The sequence below is a fragment of the Vanessa atalanta genome, chromosome 2 (genome assembly GCF_905147765.1).
Source record: "Vanessa atalanta chromosome 2, ilVanAtal1.2, whole genome shotgun sequence".
NCBI lineage: Eukaryota > Metazoa > Arthropoda > Insecta > Lepidoptera > Nymphalidae > Vanessa > Vanessa atalanta.
Window position 1 is genome coordinate 7,586,735 of NC_061872.1, and position 23,561 is coordinate 7,610,295.

Genomic DNA, 23,561 nt, shown 5'->3' on the forward strand with positions numbered 1-23,561 from the left:
TATAATTAAATAAGTTTTTACCATCTTATTTAATTGCATTATATCTTAACATTAACTTACTTACATATTTGACATACATTTTAAATTTTAATAAATCTAATTAGATATTAATTAGAGTATCTGTAACCAGAAGTATTCGAACTTTGTGGTTAAAGGGATTTTTCTATTAATGATACGTCAAACAAAGATGAAGTATGCAACAAATTTCTAGAAAAATGTGTCAACAATATAATTTTCTCATATAAATTACAGGTTTTAAATCAAATTCAAAATTACGCCAGTGATAAATTAATGCTAAACCAGACAGTATCTCAATGAAAATGGTAAATAGACAGGTGAAAGTAGAATATCGTGTAATATAGACAATACACCAAAAAATATTGTTTCCAGGCTCAAAGCCCTAGAAAATACGGGCAAACTGGTTCGTTTTCGTTGCCAACTAAACAAACATCGATGTGTTCTCTTATTATTTGGAATATTTCCAAGGCGCTTGAAAAGAATCCGTGTATGGATTTAAGGGTGAATAATTGTTCGTCTATTTTTAATTTTAAGCCTAAAATAATAATAAAGTGTGTTATAAACTATGTATTGCATAATACAAAGTAACTTAAAGTAACTATTTGTTACTTCATCGCGGCTAAACCACTAAACTATATTGAATATAAAAATTTCCCTTAGATTTTATGAACATTAGGTTGTTGACCTACATTTTAACTATTTCTTTGTTATTTTTGTACAACGAACTATGTCGACCACTACAAATATTTTCTCATACTTGACCCTGACAAAATATTTTGACTAACTAGCGCAGATACACGCCATAACGAAACAGAGAAAAAAGTATATATTCAAAAACATATTAAATCGTAGTTTCTATGTTTTAAATTTAATCCTTATTATTACTATGATTACGTCTTACACTTAACTATTTCAAAATGATATAGAAACAGTACGATGTTTAAATTATTCATTGAAATATATTGGCTGATGCAGCATGCGATGCGCTCGGCGCACGAGCGTTTCGATCGTGAGTCGCGTGACGAGATCGAAATGATCTCACAGACACCGGAGGAGCGGCATCTCACTTGCGCGATATTAGCTTGGCAGCAGCTTGGACACAAGGACACTGACAGCCTTTATCAGTAAGATTTTATTACATAGAGAAGCTAGAATTTTTAATATTCTTAATTAAAAAAAAAAATATCGCCTTCGTAGTTTATTATTTAGATTATAATTGCTTATTCACTACTGGTACCTCATACGTGAATTATTATTATTTTGCCATTTCTTCCAGTTAAAAAATTGCAGATCTCAATTCTAGGCTCAAAACCTAGATCGGACCAATCATGTTTATAGGTTTTTCTATTAAGAAGTTATCAGTATTAGCCCGAAGCTTAGCACATTTCCGTGCCTCAAATATCACATAAAGCCGTCGGTCCGGCATCTTAACTATTTTCGGTTGTGTTTCATTTATTATCCCCTTGGATTATGAGAGTGAGAGGATATACCTAGACAACAATTATCTTATACATGCTTGTTCACTGTATACATTCTGTGCAGTGGCCTAGTCTCCCTTGAGGATGACCGCCGCCCGTGGCCGAAATCGTGTAGGAGGTCATCTGCATCATTATCGACAATTATAATAAAAAAAATGTGAGATTTATCAAGAGTTCTTAGGAATGTATTTCACTATCACATCGATATATATTAATATCAAATTTCTATAACTATAACTAAATTCCTTATCAAATAAAGAAAAAATTGAGTCATTGACTTAATAAACCTTTTTTTCGTATCTGTGTTTATAAACAAACACCTTCCATTGTTTTATTTGAAGAGCAAAAAGATATGGTATCTGTTGTAATACATATTTAATAATGATTACGGGTAAAATTAAAGCAGTCCAAACATAAAAAAACGATATTTTTTAATAGCGTGCTATATGCAAGAGTACACGCGTTACGACCGGGAGATATATAACTCTTTAGGGCGGACCCTAAATGGGAAAAGGGTCATAAGTAGTGCCGTCAAATACAATGAGGATAATTAAAGGTTATTATTACGCTCTGTTTGTGGGTGACAATTATAAACCATTGTAAACGATTATACTTTGAAGATGATCTCATGAATAATTTGAAAATAATATATAATCATTAAAAAATATATTTTTTTCGAATTATATAAAACTTGTATATTTTCAAAATGTTGACGTTTTTTCCTTTTACTCACAATTAATCTTATCGATCCCTAATAGTGATAATCGATATTTAATTGATGCGGGATGACTAGTTTTCATTGATTTCTGAGGAGTTATTGATTATTTTTAGCTTTGTAATTAACAAGCCTTTGAATAATGTCACGGTAAGATACAATTACAACTCGTAATGGTAAGATACGCGGGCGGTTGTGTAATTTTATAACGAGGCATTATTCTAAGTGTGTCTTTGGCTTTTACATTGCCAATTAAATTATAATAAACGTAATAGACTTTACTATTAAATTGACGCAATGTGAGTTGTTCTGATTATATTATCTTATTTAAATATATGTATTATTTACATACTTTTAATAAGTGGAAATGATAACGCCATCTCATTCTTAAAAATATTTGCCGCGTTCAACAATAAAATCTTTTCATAATATTCAAGGTCATTAATAAATAAATAATAGTCTTTTTAGTTACTGTTTATTTATTTATTAAAAACTTTATTAGGCATACCAGAAATTTAACAGTTGAGCAATGCCAAAATAGAACTAAGTATAAAATATTTCTTAGAGCATGTCTTAAGTGGATATTAAGACAACATATTTTTTTGATGTGAAGCTTCTATTACTGATGCGTTTCGGTGGTAAGACCGACGGGCATGCCGTGACGGCAAACGGATGATGTACTTTAATGTCATGCCTCCTTTCCGTCGCTGATCTTCACTACCTTATGTGTGCTTGGCGCGTATAGTATATACCTATACTTCTATATATTAGTTGTAGAATAATATGTTTATTTTATTAAAGAAGCTCTTTCTTTTTCTTTTACGTCATATTAATTTGTTATTTATTTAATTATATATTCCTTCAATGACCATCAATATCTATCTGTGGGGCGTCCCGTCAAGACGCAATGATTTAAAATTATTATATTGATTTATTGCTCATCTAAAAAATTAAATAGACACGTCATGTTTTAGTATAGTATTGTGACTAATTTGTTTTGTACATATTATATATTTTTTAGATTCATCGAACAGAATCGTAATAAACCCGTTCAACAAACTTCCGAGAATTTAAATAATGTGAATATTGATTCTGTCAACAACACGAGTGTATCTTCGAAATCAACAAAAGATTTGAATCTCGAACAACCAGTGTATTCTAAAGACATTGACTCCAAATGTTTTGACACCAAATCACTAATGGGACCCGTGGTTAAACTGCCAAGAGAAACGAAAATTATTATGCGCATGGAGAGCACACCTTGTTCACACCATGCTACAAGAAAAACGCCGAAAAATTCAAAAGACATAATTAACAAAATAGATGCTGTGAGTAATTGTAATTAAATCGTGTTCGATTAATTAATTTAGTCAGTCTACCACAAAACTGACTAGGTAGTACTATATTCGTGTTAAATATTTAATTATTTTACATTATCTTGCACTCTTCTACAAAAATTGTGACTTTCTATAAAAAATATTGCTCAGACTGGAATCTATAGTTTGCAACATTTAACGAAAAAAATATAAATTATTTATTTTTCCAGTAATATTTTGTAACGCTATTAAATTAAGATATATTTTGTTAGGCGTGCTGCATGGATTCGGCTTGTGTGCAACGCTTAGCAGATTTGGACACAGCTGTGTGTGAGCTAAGAAACCGAGCGGCAAAACTGGCTCGTCGTGAAGCTGAAAGGGTTGAACTGCTAGAACGTGCTGAAGCCGCCTGGAAAGACTTGGAACTTGGCTACCAACGTCGTCTTAGATTAGCGTTAGAAAAAGAAGACGATACGACTAAACAAGTTAGAAAATTATGACATATTTTTGTCTATAAGCTTCACAGTAAAGTATCATAAAATATTTAATGGAATGCTCTTTTTAAGTACCGTATACTGATGTGTTTACCATAGCTTTAAATTACTTGACTCGGAACTTTAATGAAAACCGGCTGTCACTGCTAGAATCAAACCTTGGCATTTACATGTCTTCCGTGCCTCGATGATTGTGTTATTGTTTATCTAAATGTCATATAAATATGATATAATTGTAAAGAGATAAAATTAAAACATTGGTATTTTAGATAAAAAAGACAATAGATGAACGCAACGGCTACAAGAACGCTTGCACTGACTTGGCCAAGAATGTTAAAGACCTCGCACTGGTCGCTGAGGAGGACCGAGATAAACTAACATTGGTCGAGAAAGATTTGTGCGATCGCGCTTGTGTGCGTCTACGACTGAGTGAAGAGGCAGCGCGAGGTGATAGTGCCCTAGCGGAACAGCTTTGCAAAGCAGCTCAAATGGATCGAGATCTTCAAGTAAATTAAACATTTATAACAATTTTACTGTATGTATGTAATGTACTGATGATAGGACTTCCAATTTAAAAAATATTAAAATATGTTATTCTGACATTCTCACCTGTATTTAGAAAAACAGCGATTCGATATCCAATATATTATATTAACAGTATTACTATCAGAATTAGTAATACTGTAAATAATATAAATTAAAAAGGCCTTCTCAAGGCCTCCAAAAACAGCTGAACTAATTTCTCATATAATATGAGTAACAGTTACTACAAACTGTTTGATGTAATTTATTTATTTCAAACAATTTTGTAATACGAAGAAACTATAAACCGTATATAATGGCGATATATGGTGATATAGAACTATGCGAGTATATTCCTGAAAAAACGCTCGAGAAACGCTCCAATAGATCCGATCTCAAACTGTAAGTGTTGTATGAGCTCTCTTTCTCTTAATTATTATTAAGCACGTGATCAACAACCATATGGTGCCATGATATTTAAACCTTCATGGGTTGGTCACACTGCGCTGAACCCTAATAGGTTTAGGGGCAGGCGTATGATTACAATGACTAGAGGCAAGAGTATGTTAACATACTATGGTCCGTTCCAATAGAAGGAGTAAAGATAGACAAACCTTTGATAAACATACAATTTGCAGAAAGTTCTACTCTAATACATAATACTCTTATACATAATAATTTCAGCCAATATATCAGTGTTGTTTAACTATATAAATACACTTTAATTTACTTCTGAAGGTGCTATTTTTGCCCGAATTAATAATGATTCGCACGGATTAACCAAATTCTCCTAAAATTAATGCTGGACGAAGAAACTTTTTTGTTTACTTTTCTGAAGTTATTGAATTTTTCAATTACTTCTTTTAATTTGTCGAAATGAATAATTATAAGTAAAAATAACAAAAGATGTTTAGTAATGTTGCTAGTTAAGCTACATTTACTAGTTAATAATGTGAATTCAAGGTCAAAGTTGTTTTAGTATCTCTTCTCCTTCTTAGATTAGAATAGAATGTAAAACAAACATTGACGGCAACCGTTCGAAAATACATCTGAAATCGATCAATTAAAATATATTTTATTAAACAGTTTAAAGAAGACCAGGTTCGTAGAAAAGTAACAGCTCTAGATAGCGAAATACAATCCGCAAGATGTTTAACGCACGAAGCAGAAATAGCACTGCGCGCGGAACTGAGTATGCTTAAGGAACAGATAACACAAGTTTCAAATCAGCTTTTGGCTGGCGAGTCTGAGGTTAACCAAATTAAATTACAGGTAAAAAACCAAAAATAAAGAATAAGATTGTTATTACATAATTAATTAATGAAACATCACAAGTAAGATTAACATTTAAAAACTAATATATTATGCGTCACCATGTTAATACAAAGTATTCGTTTTTAAAGAATGACATTGAATTTTAACATATGTAAGTATAATGTCTAGTTAGTTAATTGCTTCCCTAATAATGCATGTTTAAAAATTCTAGACGTAACTTGTTTATTCTGCATCTAGATCAGATATAAATATTGACAATTTAACTCACATTTAGATGATAGAAAAATCGTATAAATTAGCTAGATTTGAGTTTAATGCGCGTTTAAAGGAAGAGAATTTTCATGACAATATAATTGTCACTATAATTAATTATCAGTGTTATTATATTACGTACAAAATTTAAAACTATTGGAAGTATTTTATACCTTTTCTGGTCTACTATACAACCTTACCTACAACCGTCCGAGGATAGTTTGAAGTCATTAATGAAAGTTTAAGGCACGAAATTCCATTCTTGTAACATACTCGTGCTAATACTGATACTGAAGTTTTAGCAGCAGTTGTGTAAGTAGAACTAAACCTACGTCAGAATAAATCGACGAGCGATTTCTTAGGCCAGTGCTACAGCAGACTCACAAACAGTGCACAAATTCTTCGTTCCTGATTCGTGGCGATCATGACAAACTTGAAATCTCCCATTGTTTGTGATACTTGGTTGCATTTGTAAACATTTTAAATAAATAGCCGAGAAATAATGTCTCGGAATAATAGACAGCTAATTCTTCCTTATTCAAATCGTACAGACATACCTATATAGAGTTCGTTTTGAGAACATTAAACATTATTCAGCATTTTTTAGGTTTCTTTAAATACTTACATTAATGATTATTATAATTACGCTACGTCCGTAATATGAAGGAGAGTAGCAAACATAAATTAATCTAGCAAACTTTAAAGGTAAATACTCGTAATATTTGAAGCATAGTGTGGGGGATTACAGGCTTACTATATTATGTATCACATAATAATAAACGAACTTGTATATATTTACATATAGTTCAAATGTTATAGCTCGAAGAATTACGGACAGAGAAAGAAGGCTTATTGGAAGATCTGGATGGTTGCAAGGTAATGTGCGATAATCGCATGCTGGGAAAAGTTAATGAGTTGAAGCAGAAGAGAGAGGAACTAATGCAACTTAAGGAAAAAGTGATAGAATGCAAATGCAAAATTCCTTTGGATGAAGCAATAGAAGTGAAGCGAACTCCTTCTCTCGCTGCCCTTTGTCAATGCACTTCTGAGGAAAAGCAACTAGTATATATTGTTTTTAATTTTATTATGTCTAGGCTACGTCTAGCATTTAACTTTAAGGGACTTTCGAGTTTTTTGTTTTTTGTCATTATTATAAGTTATTTAAAAATGACGGTATATATTTTCCAGGATACGTGCTCATGTACTTCTATTCGTACCCAACTCTTATCCAGCTTACTCTCAGATTTATTCGGAGGACTCCAGTCTGAATTAGGTGGATCAGGATCAACGATGCCATGCCAGTTACTTAAATGTCTAGAAGATAAACATAACTGGGACCGTTCTAGTGTTGTAAAATCAAACCTGCGGAATTTCTTTGAGCAATTACTCGTCGGAGAGCTAGACATTGCTATAGCTACGTCTATTGAAAAATACCACGCAAAAGTTAGTTTAAATCGTTATTTAAATAGGGTTCTTTTGTGCTCTCATGAAGAAAAATTCCAAAATACTTTTCAGGTTTGTCTTAAAACTTTTTAATAATTAATATTATTTTGAATACTGCAGTGGATTGGTAGATCTTGCGCGGATCGGTCACAAGTAATGTCTTATAGCATGAATGCAAACGATTCCTGGCAGGAGCAAAATATAGAGCGTAGAGCACAGAAAATAGCTACGAAACTGGCAGAGCAACTTTTTAACGAGAGAGCTGATCAAATTACAAAAAGAGCCAAAGAAATTATGACTAAAGGACCACCTCCCTGTGAATGCCAGCCTCAATGTAAGCGTGGAACAGTTTTATACATGTATAGTATTTTAACTGGCTTTATTACTTGTATTGTTCACTTCCTCTTAACGAACGTTTTCTTCATAACATTCAATGTTTATCAATCTTTCCTTGTACTCTTGCATTAAACATAAGCGTTCAATTGTGATTATTACCTTTTGTAGTAAGTAATTACTAGTGATATGTTTCGTTAGTAATCTAGAAGGAATGAAAATGTAAATGTTTCTACAATAACTTTAGTTTTATTATGAAGCGCAGGCAATTCTTTGGATGCTCATTAATAATTGATATTGCGTGAAGTGATTAATCTAAATCTTAGTTTTGTATTATTCTCGCATATTTCTGAGATGCTGTGACAGATTTTATATTTATTTTTTTATCTTAACTTGGTATTATGTTCGCATTACTATATTGTGTTAAAATAGTTAATGTTTATAATTGTTTTTTCAAAAAAAAATATATTATGATCCACTTATTTAATTGCTATTATGGCTAGGTTTATGGCTATGCTCGAAGTTTCTCTGTAGGATCGAATCCCAAATGTGGCGATCCAACATAGAACTAAAGTCATAGACGTAATGTGGTCGTAAAACCGAAAACCGTTGGAACAGACGTGTTCTGGAGTGGAAACGACGCCTTGGCGAGCGTAGTGTAGGATGTATTGATAATGAGGTTCTACCTAGGTAGGATGAAAATATACACAAATGCCTGGCAGTGAAATTGTGGCAATGGCGTGCCATTGGGGAAGCTCCAGTACTAGAGGAGAACAGAATGATGATAATGATGTATAAAAATATTCTTCGTATTGTATTTTTTCTTTTGTTTTAAATACAGATAGATTAGTATAATTATAACACTTCTACAACACAGCTAAGAGTTAACTATAGTCAATTTAGTGAGTGTATATTTTATATATAATTATGTTTAGCAAGGATGGTACTATAAATTGTTGTATGGCGGTGGTGGGCCTAATGGCGGGCCATCCAGTTATGTGACATCATCCTGATGCACTCGAAATAGTTTTTATTCAGAATAATAAAAAATTAAGCAAGTATGAAAATGGATAGATGAATGAATGCTTTGTTTATTACGTATTAAGTCCGGGCAAAATAAATTTTTTTGGGCTATTTAATTTAATAGCTATGGGAATTTTTCATTGCTAGAAGAAGAAGTTACATTTGTTTGTCAACTGCATTTGGGATATTTTACAATGCATAAATGTATATTTAATATCAGAAATTGACTGTTAAAGATTGTCTTGTTTTTATATTTTATTTGGGGTTTCAGTGAAACGACTGTTAGTTTAGTATTGTTTTGAGTTTTATTTGGTAGGATGGGTACCTAAATTTTCTAGATCCAGTTAATGCACTTATGCACAGTACATACATAACAGAGCGTGGACTTAGTATTTGTTGATTTCTAGACAGAATATATATAACTTGTACTTTATTGACATACTCGTACTCTGTAATTGGAATTGTGGAAAAGAGTAAATACTGAGTTTCTGGCCAGTTCTTCTGAGTAGAATCTACTTTCCGAACCAGTGGGGTAGTTTTAGGTTAAATTTATCAAACTGTACTTGAAATAATATTTTGGTTTGATCTGTGGTTTTGAAATAGTCTGTCGCAATATTTTTATAATTCTTCTGTCATTCATGCTATATGAAATATAACTATTTATTTACGTTTTTGCAGCAGTATTTCAGTGTCTCGTTAAAAGACCAAATACAACACACATTGCTCGAAAAAACACGGAGATTCCACCCTCATACTTTAAACGTACATTACAAGATGTCACTCAACTTAAGGTTCAAGTCGAAGATCTTAGAAAGGTATTAAGCTGAAAGAGTTAATCGCAATAGTATATTCTCAGATTATATTACTAAAACAAGAATTTTATTATTTTAAGGAATCAGTCAAAAAGGAAGATCTACGGCTGATGGAAGGGAAAATAGCAAGAATAGTCAAACGAGCTTCGGTTAGTAAGTACGGTATAAGCCTAAGCCATCGAAACCATCGTTGAAAAATCTCTTTAGGAAATTAATAATTATTATTTAACCATACGTTTTTGCATAGTTTTTGCATTGATAATTGTTCAATCAAATATAATGTTGTAGTATTTGCTAAGGCTTACGAATCTTGAATCTTGTAAAGAATCAAGATTGATAGGTTTTTGTTTACTAAAAAAACCATCACAACAAATAAGATATTTTATACAAGTAAAAAAAAATCTATTACTTTATTACTTGTCATGTTTTAATCATATAGTGCATTGTTATTTTGGTTTATTTTTAATTGCAGAAACAGAATGGTATTCCATTAACAAACAAAAAAATGAAACGTAGTAAGGACGCCGATGAAAAAATTAGTGAAAATACAAAAACATCACCTCAAAATGACAAAACTTTAGGACAAATAGATAATTCTGAGAATAGGATGTCTTATAGTACAAAACAAAATATTAATAAGCCTAATCAATATGGAGGTATAGAGAATAAAAAGAAAAAAATATTAAAAAATATTGAACAGTCGTTTGCTGTAAATTTATGCTTATGTGGAACACGAGATAACTCGATGCAAGATCCTCCGCAGAAGGATAAAATTCAACAAAATATATCAAAACATAAAATGGATACCATACCTAGTTACCAAATATCACAAATATCACCAGGAGAAGATGCAGATACTCAAGCCAATCGATTTCCAACGCAGACTAGTTGTCCAAGTAGATGTGTTTGTTTTCATAAAATTCCGTCTAACACTTCAATTGAAAAACTTTTGGAAACTTTATTGAACAGGAAAGGAGAAAAAAATGACGTAAGTTATAAAGCGATATTGTACAACCAAAGCAAAGAAAATCAAACAAATGACAATAAACTTTCTGAAAATTTAAGGAAAAATATAAAACAAAATAAGTCTTCCGTACATTTAACAGTTCACGGAAAAGACAAAATATTGCTAGAGAATAATATTCCACCTACGTATCCTAGTGATCTTGTCCCGGAATGTTATTCTTATAAAGATGGTCATGATAAGGGTACGGATTACGATATTTTGCCGAATACTACCGATTCTGAATATATCGGGGCAGTTAATTTAGATAAAAGTAATGATAATTCTTTTAAATATACAAACCATAATTATAATAAACCAAAATATGGCGACGGACCAAATATATGTATGAAAACATCTGAAGTAATCAAATCAGATCAGACCCATAAAATACAACCTCCAAACAGTTGTAAACTTGATTTTAAAAAGGAATCACAAGTTTATTCTGTCCAAGCCAGTTCTAAATTCAAAAATGTTGACAAAGAATTACCAAACATTAATACAAATAAAGAAATAAAAAATTTAGATGAATGTAGAAATTCGTATGTTGGAGATGTTTTAAAAAAATCAGATTTATTATCAGACGATTGCGACTATTATGTAAAATTTTTGGGAGTTACACTTACAAATGTTTTTAAAACTGCTAAAGAAAGTGACGAAAACAATACAATTTCCACTTTTACTAACCTTAGTAAAGATAGCCCCAATACTTTAGAAGTAAAACCAAGATCGCAAACATATTTAAAAAATCAGACAAATTCGGAATTACAATATTCACCAATTAAAAGAGACTCGAATCTCTCAAATATATTATGTAATGATAAAAATAAAATCTTAATAAATACGCCAAACATAATAAATGACGATCAAACAAAATGTGTTTGTTGTAACAAGGATGAATATAAAGACTTAGAGTTAAATGCTTTTAATTTACTTGAAGAGCATTTGAGAGAAAAATTAGTAGAATTTCAACGTTATTCGTATAAATCAGGCCGTATTACAGCTGAAGAAGAAAAAGTACTATTTTCAAACATTTTAACTAAAGTTAAGGAAGTAGTTTCAGAAAATACAAATCGATTGAGTTGTAAATGCATGGGACTTAACGTCAATGAAGAGAGTTGGAAAAGAGCTTATTCTTTGTTGCAAGAGTACTTAAAGGTCAAAATGAAGCGAGCTCAGTGCTCTTGTATTACTAACGATAGTAGTATAGAAAACAGTTTACCTGTTATTTTGGATAAGGTTTCTAATTTGATTGATAATGATTTTCAGCGTTTAAGAGATAAATGCAAATGTATAAACGAAAAAAGTTTCGGAAATGTTTTGTTAAAAAACTCAAAAGAACAGATGACTGAATCAATATTGCAATATAATGATACGGTTGTTCAATTTAATACTAGTAAAACAAGTAACCAGCATGCAAATAATTTGGAAGATACGTCTGTTCAGGCACTATCTATTCTTGTTGATAATAAATCGTGTGAGGCGTGTGAGTACAACAATTTAAAAAAAAATAATACAGCAGAGAAAAAAGTTTCTTGTGAATTTCAAAGAGGCTACATAATTGATTGCAAATGTCGGTACACTTTTAGTGAACCATGTTATTTAGATTTTAATGCGACTGCCAAAGCGAATCAATCAATAACTAATAATATAAAATTTAAATGTAATAAATTACAGGCAATGGAAATAAGCAATAACACGCCGGCTAGTATTTCATCAAATTTAGTAAAAGAACAACTGAAACTACCTAAGAGAAAAGTTACCAAAATAGCAGATCCAATATGCACACAACAGTGTAGCGGAAATAAATCAAATTGTTCGTGTGTTCGCCTAGTTGACATTTGTCATTGTAATAAATCCACAATGGAAACAAATTATGAGAAAGATGATCGTATATCAAAGTCATTACAAGAAAATCCATCCAACAATTTATTTTATATCATGCATAGAATACCCGCTCCTATATCAGAACATCTTTATATAAATAAAAGCATCGGTAGTCATTGTGAGCAGAAAGATTTAACAAGTTCTTGTGATGTGGAAACAATCACTGCTGATAACGAAGAAGAAATTATCTTAAAATATTCAAAGGAGACATGCTGTGTAACAGATACTTCAAATAACACTAGCTTAAGCAATGTCACCAAACATAAAAAAGATTCATCAAATTGGTATGATTGTAATGCGCGACAAATTGATGATAATGAATATGATGAAACAGATTATGAATTAAACAAAAATTCGCTTTACGATTCGTTGTATCTTCCCACTGATCAAAATTCTCAGTATAAAAAATATAAAGACGTCAAAGATAGCAACGTAAAGGACCCAGGAATTTGTAATTGTAAAGTAGTACCCATATGTCATGTAAAAATGTTAGTGGAGAGTATTGAACAAAAACTAGTTCAATCAAAGTGCATTTGTGATTCTTTGAGCTCACGAGTTTGTCCAATTCATGCAAAGGAAGAATTTTATTTTAATTAGACCTTACATAGTTTTTTTAAAATTGATGTATTCTTTATCATCGAAATATTTTGTGTATTATTTAATATGTAATAAATAGTAAAACTATATTATTTTTATTTGATTTTTCGATATTATTATAAGTCGACTTAGATTAAGAGAATTTATATCGCCTAATTTTTACAGTAAAAATAAAATTGTGTGTGATACGAAATTGATTGTCATTGTTATCAGTTGGTAAATAGATTAGTCAGTAGTCTGTTATGTATGAAACGTGTGTTTAAACGGATAACGGAGTTAATGTTTCAATTATAACATCATAAATAAAAAGTGCCAATATAAATTAAAAAATTATATATATGGACAGTGTCAAAAATACTGTCAAAATGGAAGAAAAACCAGGTGAAGTAAAAAAAAGAAATAAACCAAATATAGTATCGAGACTGTTTATTTGTTGGATTTGTCCAGTTCTATTCAAAGGAAATAAAAGGGACATAGAAGAAAATGACCTAATAATTCCTAGCAAACAATATGATTCTGACAGGCTTGGAGGAAGATTGGAAAGGTAAAGATTTTTTATTTGCAGTAATTTTACAGCTTCTTCTCAAATTTTAATTCATATAATTTTTAATTTTAATCATAGTTCTGTTTTCACACTTCTTTTAATTTTTTCAATTTTAAATTATTATATATTAATTGTCTGATACATGTGGTTGTATAATAGCGGATAAAGGCTTATGATTCTAATTTAATTTAGATATTGGCTAGAGGAATACGATAGAGCTCTGCGGGAGAATCGTAAGCCGTCACTTTGGAAAGCATTTATAAAGGCGTATTGGTTAGCATATCTTCCTGGAGCATGTCTTCTTTTGATCAATGCCACGGCAAGGTATTTCCACGGAATGTTTTGTTTTATAATTTTATTTTACATTTATAAAAATAATTATATCGTTTCTTTTTACAATTATTTTAAACAGGACTGTTCAACCTTTACTTTTTTCTGAGCTTCTATCTTACTGGTCTGCTAATGCAAGTCAATCTATAACAAGACAAGAGGCTGGTTTTTATGCGATTGGAATGTTAGCGCTTAATTTAGTTGGTGCTTTAAGCCAGCATCATAACAGCTTGTTTGTGACTCGATTTAGCTTAAAAATGAAAGTAGCCTGCTCATCTCTAATATATAGAAAAGTAAGTTCATGAATGATATGATGATATGATATGATATTATGACAATAAGATGATATTATTAAAATAAAATGTTGAATTCTGTAGATACTGCGTATGAACCAAGTGTCTATTTCGGAAGTAGCAGCTGGAAAATTGGTCAATATACTATCAAATGATGTGGCTCGTTTTGATATGGCATTCATGTTTCTGCATTATTTATGGTTGGTCCCAGTACAATTAGCCATCGTGTTGTACTTTTTGTATGGAGCCGGTGGATATGCGCCGTACGTTGGACTTTTTGGTGTTGTTCTCCTAGTTCTACCTATACAAGGTACCTTTGATTATTTAATGAGTAAGGATATACTATGTCATGCATTTTGTAAAATAATGTATAATTCTAGCTGGTCTTACAAAACTCACGGCTATTATTAGACGGAATGTAGCACAAAGAACTGACAAACGAATTAAGTTAATGAGTGAAATTATAAATGGAATTCAGGTAAATGAATGTCAAATATTATGTTATACGTTAAGAGTACTGTTAAAATTTTTAATCATTTACACAAACTCTTCACCATACAGGTTATAAAAATGTATGCCTGGGAGAAGTCGTTTCAGCATGTGGTAAAAGTGGCACGAGCATTTGAGCTCGCCGCGCTTAAGAAGTCAATATTCGTTCGCAGCGTCTTTTTAGGATTCATGATGTTTGCAGAGCGTAGTACTCTGTTCCTTACGGCGTTGACGTTCATTCTTTCGGGCAATTTACTAAGAGCTGATACGGTAACTAACTTATATTGCATAAATAATTAAATTATTATTTATTTAAAAAAAAAAACCAAATAATGAAGCGAAAATTATTCATTATTTTTGTTGAATATTTTTGGAATTGAATATTTTTTTTACGAATTGTACACTGATTTCAGATATATCCTATCAAAGTATTTCTTGGGATAGTGCAAATGAATTTAACTTTTATTTTACCACTTGCAATAGCAAGTCTGTCAGAACTAAAAGTTTCTTTAGGGCGAATACAGAATGTATTAATAATGGGTAAGTAATTATATCGATCTAAATGCTGCACTGCAATACTTTCTTGAAATTCTATTTAAAGTACTTTGATGATTTTTCGTGTATTTTTCCTGATTTAGACGAAAGAGAAGATTTATCACTGTTAAAGAAACCTACAGCATCGATTGTCCCAGTCGACTTTAACGGAAAAATGACGACCATCGATTCAAACTCAATAGTAGCACGAAAATATTCCTCAAAAGAAAATTTCAGACCTTCTATTGGTAAAGGAAATATTTTTAATATTATTAAAGACTTTGAAAAATTTCTTGAGAATTTGCTGCTTTTGGAAACGATCAAAATAATAGAATATAAATGTATTTAATAATAATGTAATGAGTAGGGTGAACGCTTTGAAACGTAATCCTTATAATAGATAATAAAACCTTGCTGAGCGTTTCCACTAACATAAGACTTTATTCACTAAACTTTGTAAGACCTTAAGATCTCTGAATTTCTGATTTAGTGTCTTGGGACTTAAGTTCGAATTGAGGGATTTAAAAATGTACTTATCAATTTATACTAAGTTGTTTTATAGTTAGTCCACGCACTTCAGTAGTAGGTGAAACCCTAGTTGAACTGTCTGGCGTGAGTGCTTCATGGGATGCGTCTAAAAGTCCCGAAGATATGACACTCAAGAACATAACTATGCACTTAAGGAAGGGAAAGCTATGTGCTATTATAGGAGCTGTTGGATCGGGAAAGGTGAAGTTCAAATCCTTTTCGTTTCGTTTCTAAATACACAAATATTAGTGTGTGTTGTTTACATAGTTTTGTTTCGTGACGTATTACAATCTGATCTTGTATTTAAATCTACTATATTTGTTACTGTTAGCTTAGCAGGTTTTCGAAATTGTATAAAAGTGTGTATTTCCTTTAGTCGTCATTACTGCAAGTGCTTCTTCGTGAGCTACCAGTGAACAGTGGTAATTTGACTATTAAAGGAAGCATGTCGTATGCTTGTCAAGAGTCGTGGTTATTCCCAGCGACAGTGAGGGAAAATATTTTATTTGGATTGCCGTACGATGTAAACAGGTACAATGAGGTTAGTATTATTCTACATTTTTACATATTTATTTATTTGGCACACAAAACTAATAACTATCAGCAAATGCAATATATTATTATACAAAAATACAGTGATAATTTTTACAACTACTAATTTTAATATTTAGAATGTGGTCCTTTCATTGTTTCATGTGTTTGTCTATTATAAAATATACATTGGTATGATTATTTCAGACTGATTATTTTCTCTAAGACTGGTTTATTTTTGTATTTTCAAACCAGTGGTAGTGTTAAATTTGCGTTAATAATGCTCCTTTGTTAAATAAAGAAATCTAATTTGATTTGTTCTAAAAGCAAATTCAGCTTCAGCAATGACAACAAGGTTATCACACTAAGCAATAAGTAATGCTCTAAATAAAGACCGACATAGATTCTACTTACAATGTTTCTTTCCGAAAATTCAACAGATAACAATAATCTGACTAAAACAATATTCTAAAATTTGTGTAGTTTTCAATTTGTTTGTTTTTTTTTTAAGCTGATTTGAAATAATTATGCAGTGTCAATTCGTAATAAAAAATTAAATTAATATTATGCGCAATCAAGCTATAAAAAAGAAATTGTACCTCTTACGACGAATGAATCTATAAATAACATAATTTAGAAATGCAATAGTCATCGTAGCAACATATAACTTTTAGCCACAAACTATAAAGGTTTAACTTTAAATGTTATTAATTACAATATTGTGTAAATTACTTGTCAAAGAAACAGAGAAATCTGTGTTTAACTGAGAATCTGATAAGTAAAGCTTATAAGTAAGCTGTAGGTGTACAAATGTTTGTGTTTTAAATGTCGTATAATAGTGAGTTGACAATAATGTTATCATAAAAATACATTTAAGTTAAATTAAAAAATAAATTTGTTGCTGAAATCAAACTAAACTGAAGTTTAAGGTTTAATGAAGTTACCGATACTTAGTTTTTACCTATACTTTTACAATAATGCGAATCTGTAAGAATTCACTTTGTATCTCACTTGTATAACCGTATAGGTTGTGTGACAAAGTGAATTTTATAATTATTAAAGTCACTGATGCATATAACATTCTTACATTTTACGGTCGTGTTCTTGAGTGAGTTTCGAATTTCTTGTTACAGAATAGCCTTATAAAATAGCCAGTTCTTTTCTTGTTTAGATAATATAAAGAAAGTATTTGCCATGTAAAGTAAATCCATCAAGTAAATCGATCTTTAAAGTGTGTCATTGAATTTTATATTTCATTCTCGAATTAAGTAACATGCAACATGCAGTTTTTATTACGCTTAATAGCATTGTTTAGTTTTATAATATAATTATCGTCACGAAATTGATATTACTTACAGGCAATAAGCGATGTAATGAAATCAATAATGATATAATTTAATTTTATCACAGGTTTGTCGCGTATGTTCCCTTTTGCCGGATTTCAAGCAGTTTCCATACGGTGATCTGTCATTGGTGGGCGAACGAGGTGTGTCATTGTCGGGAGGACAGAGGGCTAGAATTAATTTAGCGAGAGCTGTTTACAGAGAGGTAAGTGACACTAAAATTGAATAACATTAATACATTTTATGTTTTGATTTTTCGTTATGAAAATATAATCAGACGATATAAGTATTTATTAATAATTATGTAAAAATCATTAAAATCGTTTTATTTGTTATTAAAAATATACGTTACTGGTAATATTTTGTCATGTAAAATTATTTTCGTATTAATTATACTCGCATTGTTACGTAAGTCAGAATAGTGTAGATAATCACACTGTTTTAACAAAGAGCACTCTTTAAACTGGTTCATTTGTGTAAACGAAAAAATTATATTTAAAAACGGCAACAACTAGCTGTGAATGCGGCTTCGCTCAAGCGAAATACAGTTTTAGACTATAAGATTACATACATACAAACATACATACATACGAGCGCGTGATAAAGCAGCTCAGTAGCGCTTTTTTGCTGATTTGCTTTACAAATACCATTGTTTTGGCTGACATCTTATGACACAAATAAAATAGTTAACGTTACTGAAAGTAACTTTCTAATTAATAGTGAAAGAATTGATAAAATAGGTTTGGTAACTTCATACTTTATCGATTACAAGCAAACAAACCTTACCTCTTTATAATATGAGTAAGTAAACATATATCTCATTACGTCAAAGTCAAATGACTTTTTTTTTCATCAGATGTCAATGTTACTTCTACCTGAATTTTGTTAGGAATATAAAATTATAATGGAGTAAAATTGTCTATGTCTAAATCTCATAGTCTTTTATTAGTCGTTGTATATATAATATTTGTCAAAATCGCCAGAAGGTTATATTAAAGTAAAGTATATGCCGGAGGACTCTATAGTAATAATTATTGTGTTGTGATAAACAATTAAATAAGACTTAATAACTTATTAGTGACAATTATACAAATTTATTTATACAGAAAGAGTTACTTTCGTATTTATAAAAATAATGTCATCCTTTTGCCAAATATATTTTTCATAAATGCAGACATGACAGCTTTCCATATAAAACATATAACACTGGATAGTTTGATAAATTAACTTCATGAAAGTCAATATGAGCGATGCTGAAGCGGCTGTGGTTCAAACTGTGCACGACAGGTGCACGTACAGCGAAAATTAAATGTCATGGACTCGATATTAACTGCAAAACTGTACTTAGCGGAATGAAGGATTGAAGTGTTACGTATAATTATTATATTAATATTATATTAATTAAAGTTTCAGGGATTTTTTTACGGATACACAATGCTATGCATTCGAAATAAGCAATTATTCCTTTTCTTGATTAATATATTTATATTTATAATACAACACTAATCCACTAAAATAATTATTTTCACTTTAATTTTACTTCCATAATAGCTTCTTCGACGATCAAAGCGCCATTTTTTTGCAAATCCATAATGAATATCACAGATTATTCAAGCTCTCGTTTATTTTTTCTTCTGTCTGTTGTAGTAGGAATAGACTTTATGTTTCTATTTTTAAAATCATTAGAGTTATGTCAATGTAGTTGACAAAAAAAATTGACTGTATCAGTGGTTTTGGGGGCGGGGACTAGTATTATCGCTTCCTACGCATGAACTTTGAATATAAGAATTGTAGTATGAAATGTAGTATTATATTCAAATACAGTAAATATTCAGAGAAATGTCTGCGAGGTGATATAACAATATTTTATTGATTAGTATTATACAATTAAATAAGAAACCTACTACCTATTGTAATATATTTTTATTACAACCAATTAATAAATTAATGTTGCATTCTGCAACTACAATTGTTAAAAAAGTTTGTATTAATATATAAATGTTTTATTGTAACAGGTTTTTTAGATCATTTTATAGAATGACTAGTATAAGCTGTGGTTACGCCCTATGCATTTTTCCGGGATGAAAATCCGGTTTATGAACTATCATATAACTACCCGTATCTCTCGATTATTTGTCTGTTGTTGCGTGAAAGAAGGATATTCTTGTATTTATAATATTAGCAGGGATTTAATGTAAATACGACTCTTAATTCGTAGTATATTATTTGTCATTGATATGTTCAAAGAGTTTTCTTGAGATTTTTTTTTATTCATTGTAATTTTAAATGTTTTAGGCTGACATATATTTACTAGACGATCCGTTATCAGCTGTTGATGCTAAAGTCGGTCGACAGCTGTTCGAAGGATGTATACAGAAATACTTGAGGGGACGGACACGCATTTTAGTGACGCATCAAGTACATTTCCTCAAGGCCGCAGATTTTATTATTGTTTTAAATGAGGTAATTAAGAAACCAGATTTATCTGTCAGCGAGATGTGTGAGACTATTATGATTACTGGTTTACCTTATTTTAGGGCTCAATCAAAAACATGGGTTCGTACGATGATTTGGTGAAATCTGAAATAGAGTTTTCTTCTTTGGTATCAGACGATAAGGAGAATAAAGTTGAAGCGGACATTCAAGAGGTCAGTAAATTAGGTTATAGGATTTATTTTTAAATTTATTTTAGGAAGATTCGAGACCTGGTAAAAAAAGGGATATAATTAAGTTTTATTTCAAACTGCCAACGAAAATAAGTACAAATTAGACTGCACGAATTAATGAACTCATGACTTTATGTCGACCGTATGATTCAAGCTTACCTGAATTATTTTAGTAATACGATATATGACAATTTAATCTCTTATTACTATTGAAAATAAGATAAGCGTGTTAAACCGTCATTAAAATTCATTTTTAGTAGAAATAAACAATGTTTGTATTTATCTGCATTTGTAATGATTGCGTGTCGCATTTTTATTAGGAATGTCGTCGAACTTTGAGTTCGTGTTTCAAAATTGTTGGTGACAAAATTTTATGACTTTTAAAAAATTTATGAATGTTGTAAAAACAGGAACTGTCACCTAGCGTGGACACACTACCATGTTATATAGAGCAATATTTATTAATATTGTATAAAAAAAAATGGCATATTGAGACGGCTCGGCAAATGGGCCACCTGATGGTAAGTGGTCACTGCCCATAGACGTTGTCACTTTAATAAACATTAATCATTCTTCATTTCAAAAAGGCACCACCAGTCTTGGGAACTTTTATGTTATGCCCCATGAGCCTGTATTTATATTAGCTCACTCACCCGGTGTTATTGTTTTCTGGTATTCAAACCGACGAACATAACTATACCGGGTTAGTGAGCCGTGAGTTGCTGTTTGGTGGCAGTATATATGGCTTAATGTTTACAAAGGATGAACGCAGACCAGTCCTTCAACGTGGAATGTCACGAATGTCAGTTAGAAGTGATGATAAAGACACTCGGGAAGAAAAGGAACAAGTCTTGATTGCAGAAGAAAGGGCAAAAGGAAATCTTAAATGGGCAGTTATTCAAAATTATTTGTCATCAGTTAAGTCTTGGCTTATCGTGTTTATGGCGGTTTTCTCATTGCTGTTAACTCAGACTGGAGCGACGTTCTCAGATTACTGGCTAAGTTATTGGTAAGAAATATAATAATTATATGAATTATTTATAGTGTTCTGGTTATTGCCAGCTGGTTTCTCAACTTCAGGTTGATCAACTGGTGTTAAATATAAAAGTACCTTGTGTCCTTACTTAGGGTTCAAACATGCTTCCTGTCCAATCTCATTAAATTCGATTCTGCGGTTTGGCTGTGAAAGAGAAACAGACAAACAGATAAACTTACAGGCGTTACAGAGTTACTTTGGCATTCATAATATTAGTATAGATATAATGGAAGGAAAGGTAAAAAGAGCAAATAGCCATAGATTATTTTAGATCTCTAGTAATTATGTTATATCAATTCAGCCGTGAATATATGCTATAAATATCATAGAGAAATACCACTTTTTTTTTTAATTCTTCAAACACAGGACAAATCAAGTGGATGAGTACGAGCAATCATTGCCGCCTGGGGAGGAGCCTGGTACGTCCTAAAGCTTAAATTTTCTTTAATTTATTGCTAATATCTAAAATTTTATTACAATTATTACGCATTTGGTTATTAGTTCGTCTCTTTCAATCTTTTTTCGTGGGTAATATAATAAGAAACAGCCTGTGTTACTACGTAGCTAATTCGTCTTTTCTTCTTGAGGTTTGAAGTTTATTCCGGTATAATACCGGTTGATAGACTAGTTGTCCATCGTGGCTTCGATCATAATAAAGTAGCCTATGCCCTTCTTTGGTTCAAGCTTGCCACCAATTTATCTAATTAGGTTCTGTGGTTCAGTTGTAAAAGAGCAACAGACAGAGTCACTTTCGCATTTATAATATCAGTATAGATAATTAAATTAGAGCGTCGCTACACTCGCGTTAATTGTTACTGCTCCGCCGCCAGCGTGAAATTTAAGTATATCCCTCAGGAATTGGGCTAACAAATGTAAAAATACATTTTTTTTTATTCGAATGGTAGTTCGAGAAATTAACGTGTTCCAACAAAACGATGTACAAATTCTACACTTTAATTATATTAACTATATAATATGTACAAATAAGACTCACTATCAATTTTAATATTATGAACATTGCTGTTATATTATTTTCATCATTAACGTACGAATTAGTCGGAAAGAATGGCGCCCTCGTTTTTCAGACTTTAATGAGCATGCGATACCAATGTAACCTACTCCACGTGATAGGGATTTTCCCAAATCACTCGGGATAAATGATAGCAACTATTGTTTAGTAATGTTAATAATACATTAATATTTGTATTTCTATATACAATTTGAAGGGGGGCAGATGGTAAACCGGTTTGATTTTAGGCTTAATTTAGATGAATCAGTTTTTTTTTGTTGTTGATCTACAATTGTAGAAAATCGAACCATGAGAACTTTAAAGTACACACACGAAGTATTGTAGAATATATATACATAATTATTACCCATGAAAATGTAAAAAAAACAGTCAAGAAAATTTACTTCAATATCTAACGTTTTCGCGATCAAAGACGAATAATCTCGTTTCTAATAAATCATAATGTTATTTATAACTCGACTGAACAATCTTGACGGATTAACTTTTACTACAACTTGATGTCGAGATTGATCGTAACTCGATACAACATGTTGTTTTGTATTTGATTCAGAGACTATAGAAACTAATAAAATATATATATTGGATATTGATTACTAACAGATATTACTTTACTATTAATAAAAATATGAAATTATTTATTTAATAATTCAAACGAATAGAAAATGCGGCACAGATTCCAATCGGTCTAAAGTAAGATTAGAATTAAGTCCTATTAAAAGGGCATATAATTGATGTTATATTTAAATTAAAAAAATAAATCATTTCCTAATGAATGGTAGGTATAATGGTAGATACGGGAATGGTTAAATTATAAATAATGTACTAAAAATTATAATACACCTTTGAATTATATTTGGATTGAAGCCATATTTTGATTTTTTACAACAAATACAATTTTATATTTATTTGTCATTCCTATTTTGCCCTTGGCATTTGTACTGAATCAATGAAATTTACAATTTTACAAAACCAAATATTTAATCGAAATCAGTTAAGTGTAGTGTGAAATCCTGCCAGAGATACAAATACAAATGATTACTATTTAATCATGTGAATATAATATTGGAAT

General features: G+C 30.9%; 1 protein-coding gene across 1 annotated transcript in view; it reads left to right on the forward strand.

Annotated features, from left to right (window-relative positions):
• Positions 1–244: 244 nt before the first annotated feature.
• Positions 245–23,561, forward strand: part of LOC125069235 — a 33,676-nt gene continuing 10,359 nt past the window's right edge. Inside the window, exons 1-28 of the mRNA XM_047678659.1 lie at positions 245–323; positions 391–519; positions 994–1,142; positions 3,233–3,539; positions 3,800–4,012; positions 4,291–4,527; positions 5,630–5,815; positions 6,890–7,132; positions 7,259–7,513; positions 7,634–7,847; positions 9,548–9,684; positions 9,762–9,830; positions 10,154–13,158; positions 13,506–13,712; positions 13,905–14,036; positions 14,125–14,335; positions 14,420–14,645; positions 14,716–14,813; positions 14,897–15,094; positions 15,238–15,364; positions 15,463–15,606; positions 15,921–16,087; positions 16,263–16,427; positions 17,828–17,965; positions 20,056–20,223; positions 20,298–20,408; positions 21,188–21,435; positions 21,829–21,881. Coding sequence (XP_047534615.1) covers positions 315–323; positions 391–519; positions 994–1,142; positions 3,233–3,539; positions 3,800–4,012; positions 4,291–4,527; positions 5,630–5,815; positions 6,890–7,132; positions 7,259–7,513; positions 7,634–7,847; positions 9,548–9,684; positions 9,762–9,830; positions 10,154–13,158; positions 13,506–13,712; positions 13,905–14,036; positions 14,125–14,335; positions 14,420–14,645; positions 14,716–14,813; positions 14,897–15,094; positions 15,238–15,364; positions 15,463–15,606; positions 15,921–16,087; positions 16,263–16,427; positions 17,828–17,965; positions 20,056–20,223; positions 20,298–20,408; positions 21,188–21,435; positions 21,829–21,881 — 7,546 coding nt within the window. The 5' untranslated portion in view covers positions 245–314. The remainder of the gene's footprint in view (positions 324–390; positions 520–993; positions 1,143–3,232; positions 3,540–3,799; positions 4,013–4,290; positions 4,528–5,629; positions 5,816–6,889; positions 7,133–7,258; positions 7,514–7,633; positions 7,848–9,547; positions 9,685–9,761; positions 9,831–10,153; positions 13,159–13,505; positions 13,713–13,904; positions 14,037–14,124; positions 14,336–14,419; positions 14,646–14,715; positions 14,814–14,896; positions 15,095–15,237; positions 15,365–15,462; positions 15,607–15,920; positions 16,088–16,262; positions 16,428–17,827; positions 17,966–20,055; positions 20,224–20,297; positions 20,409–21,187; positions 21,436–21,828; positions 21,882–23,561) is intronic.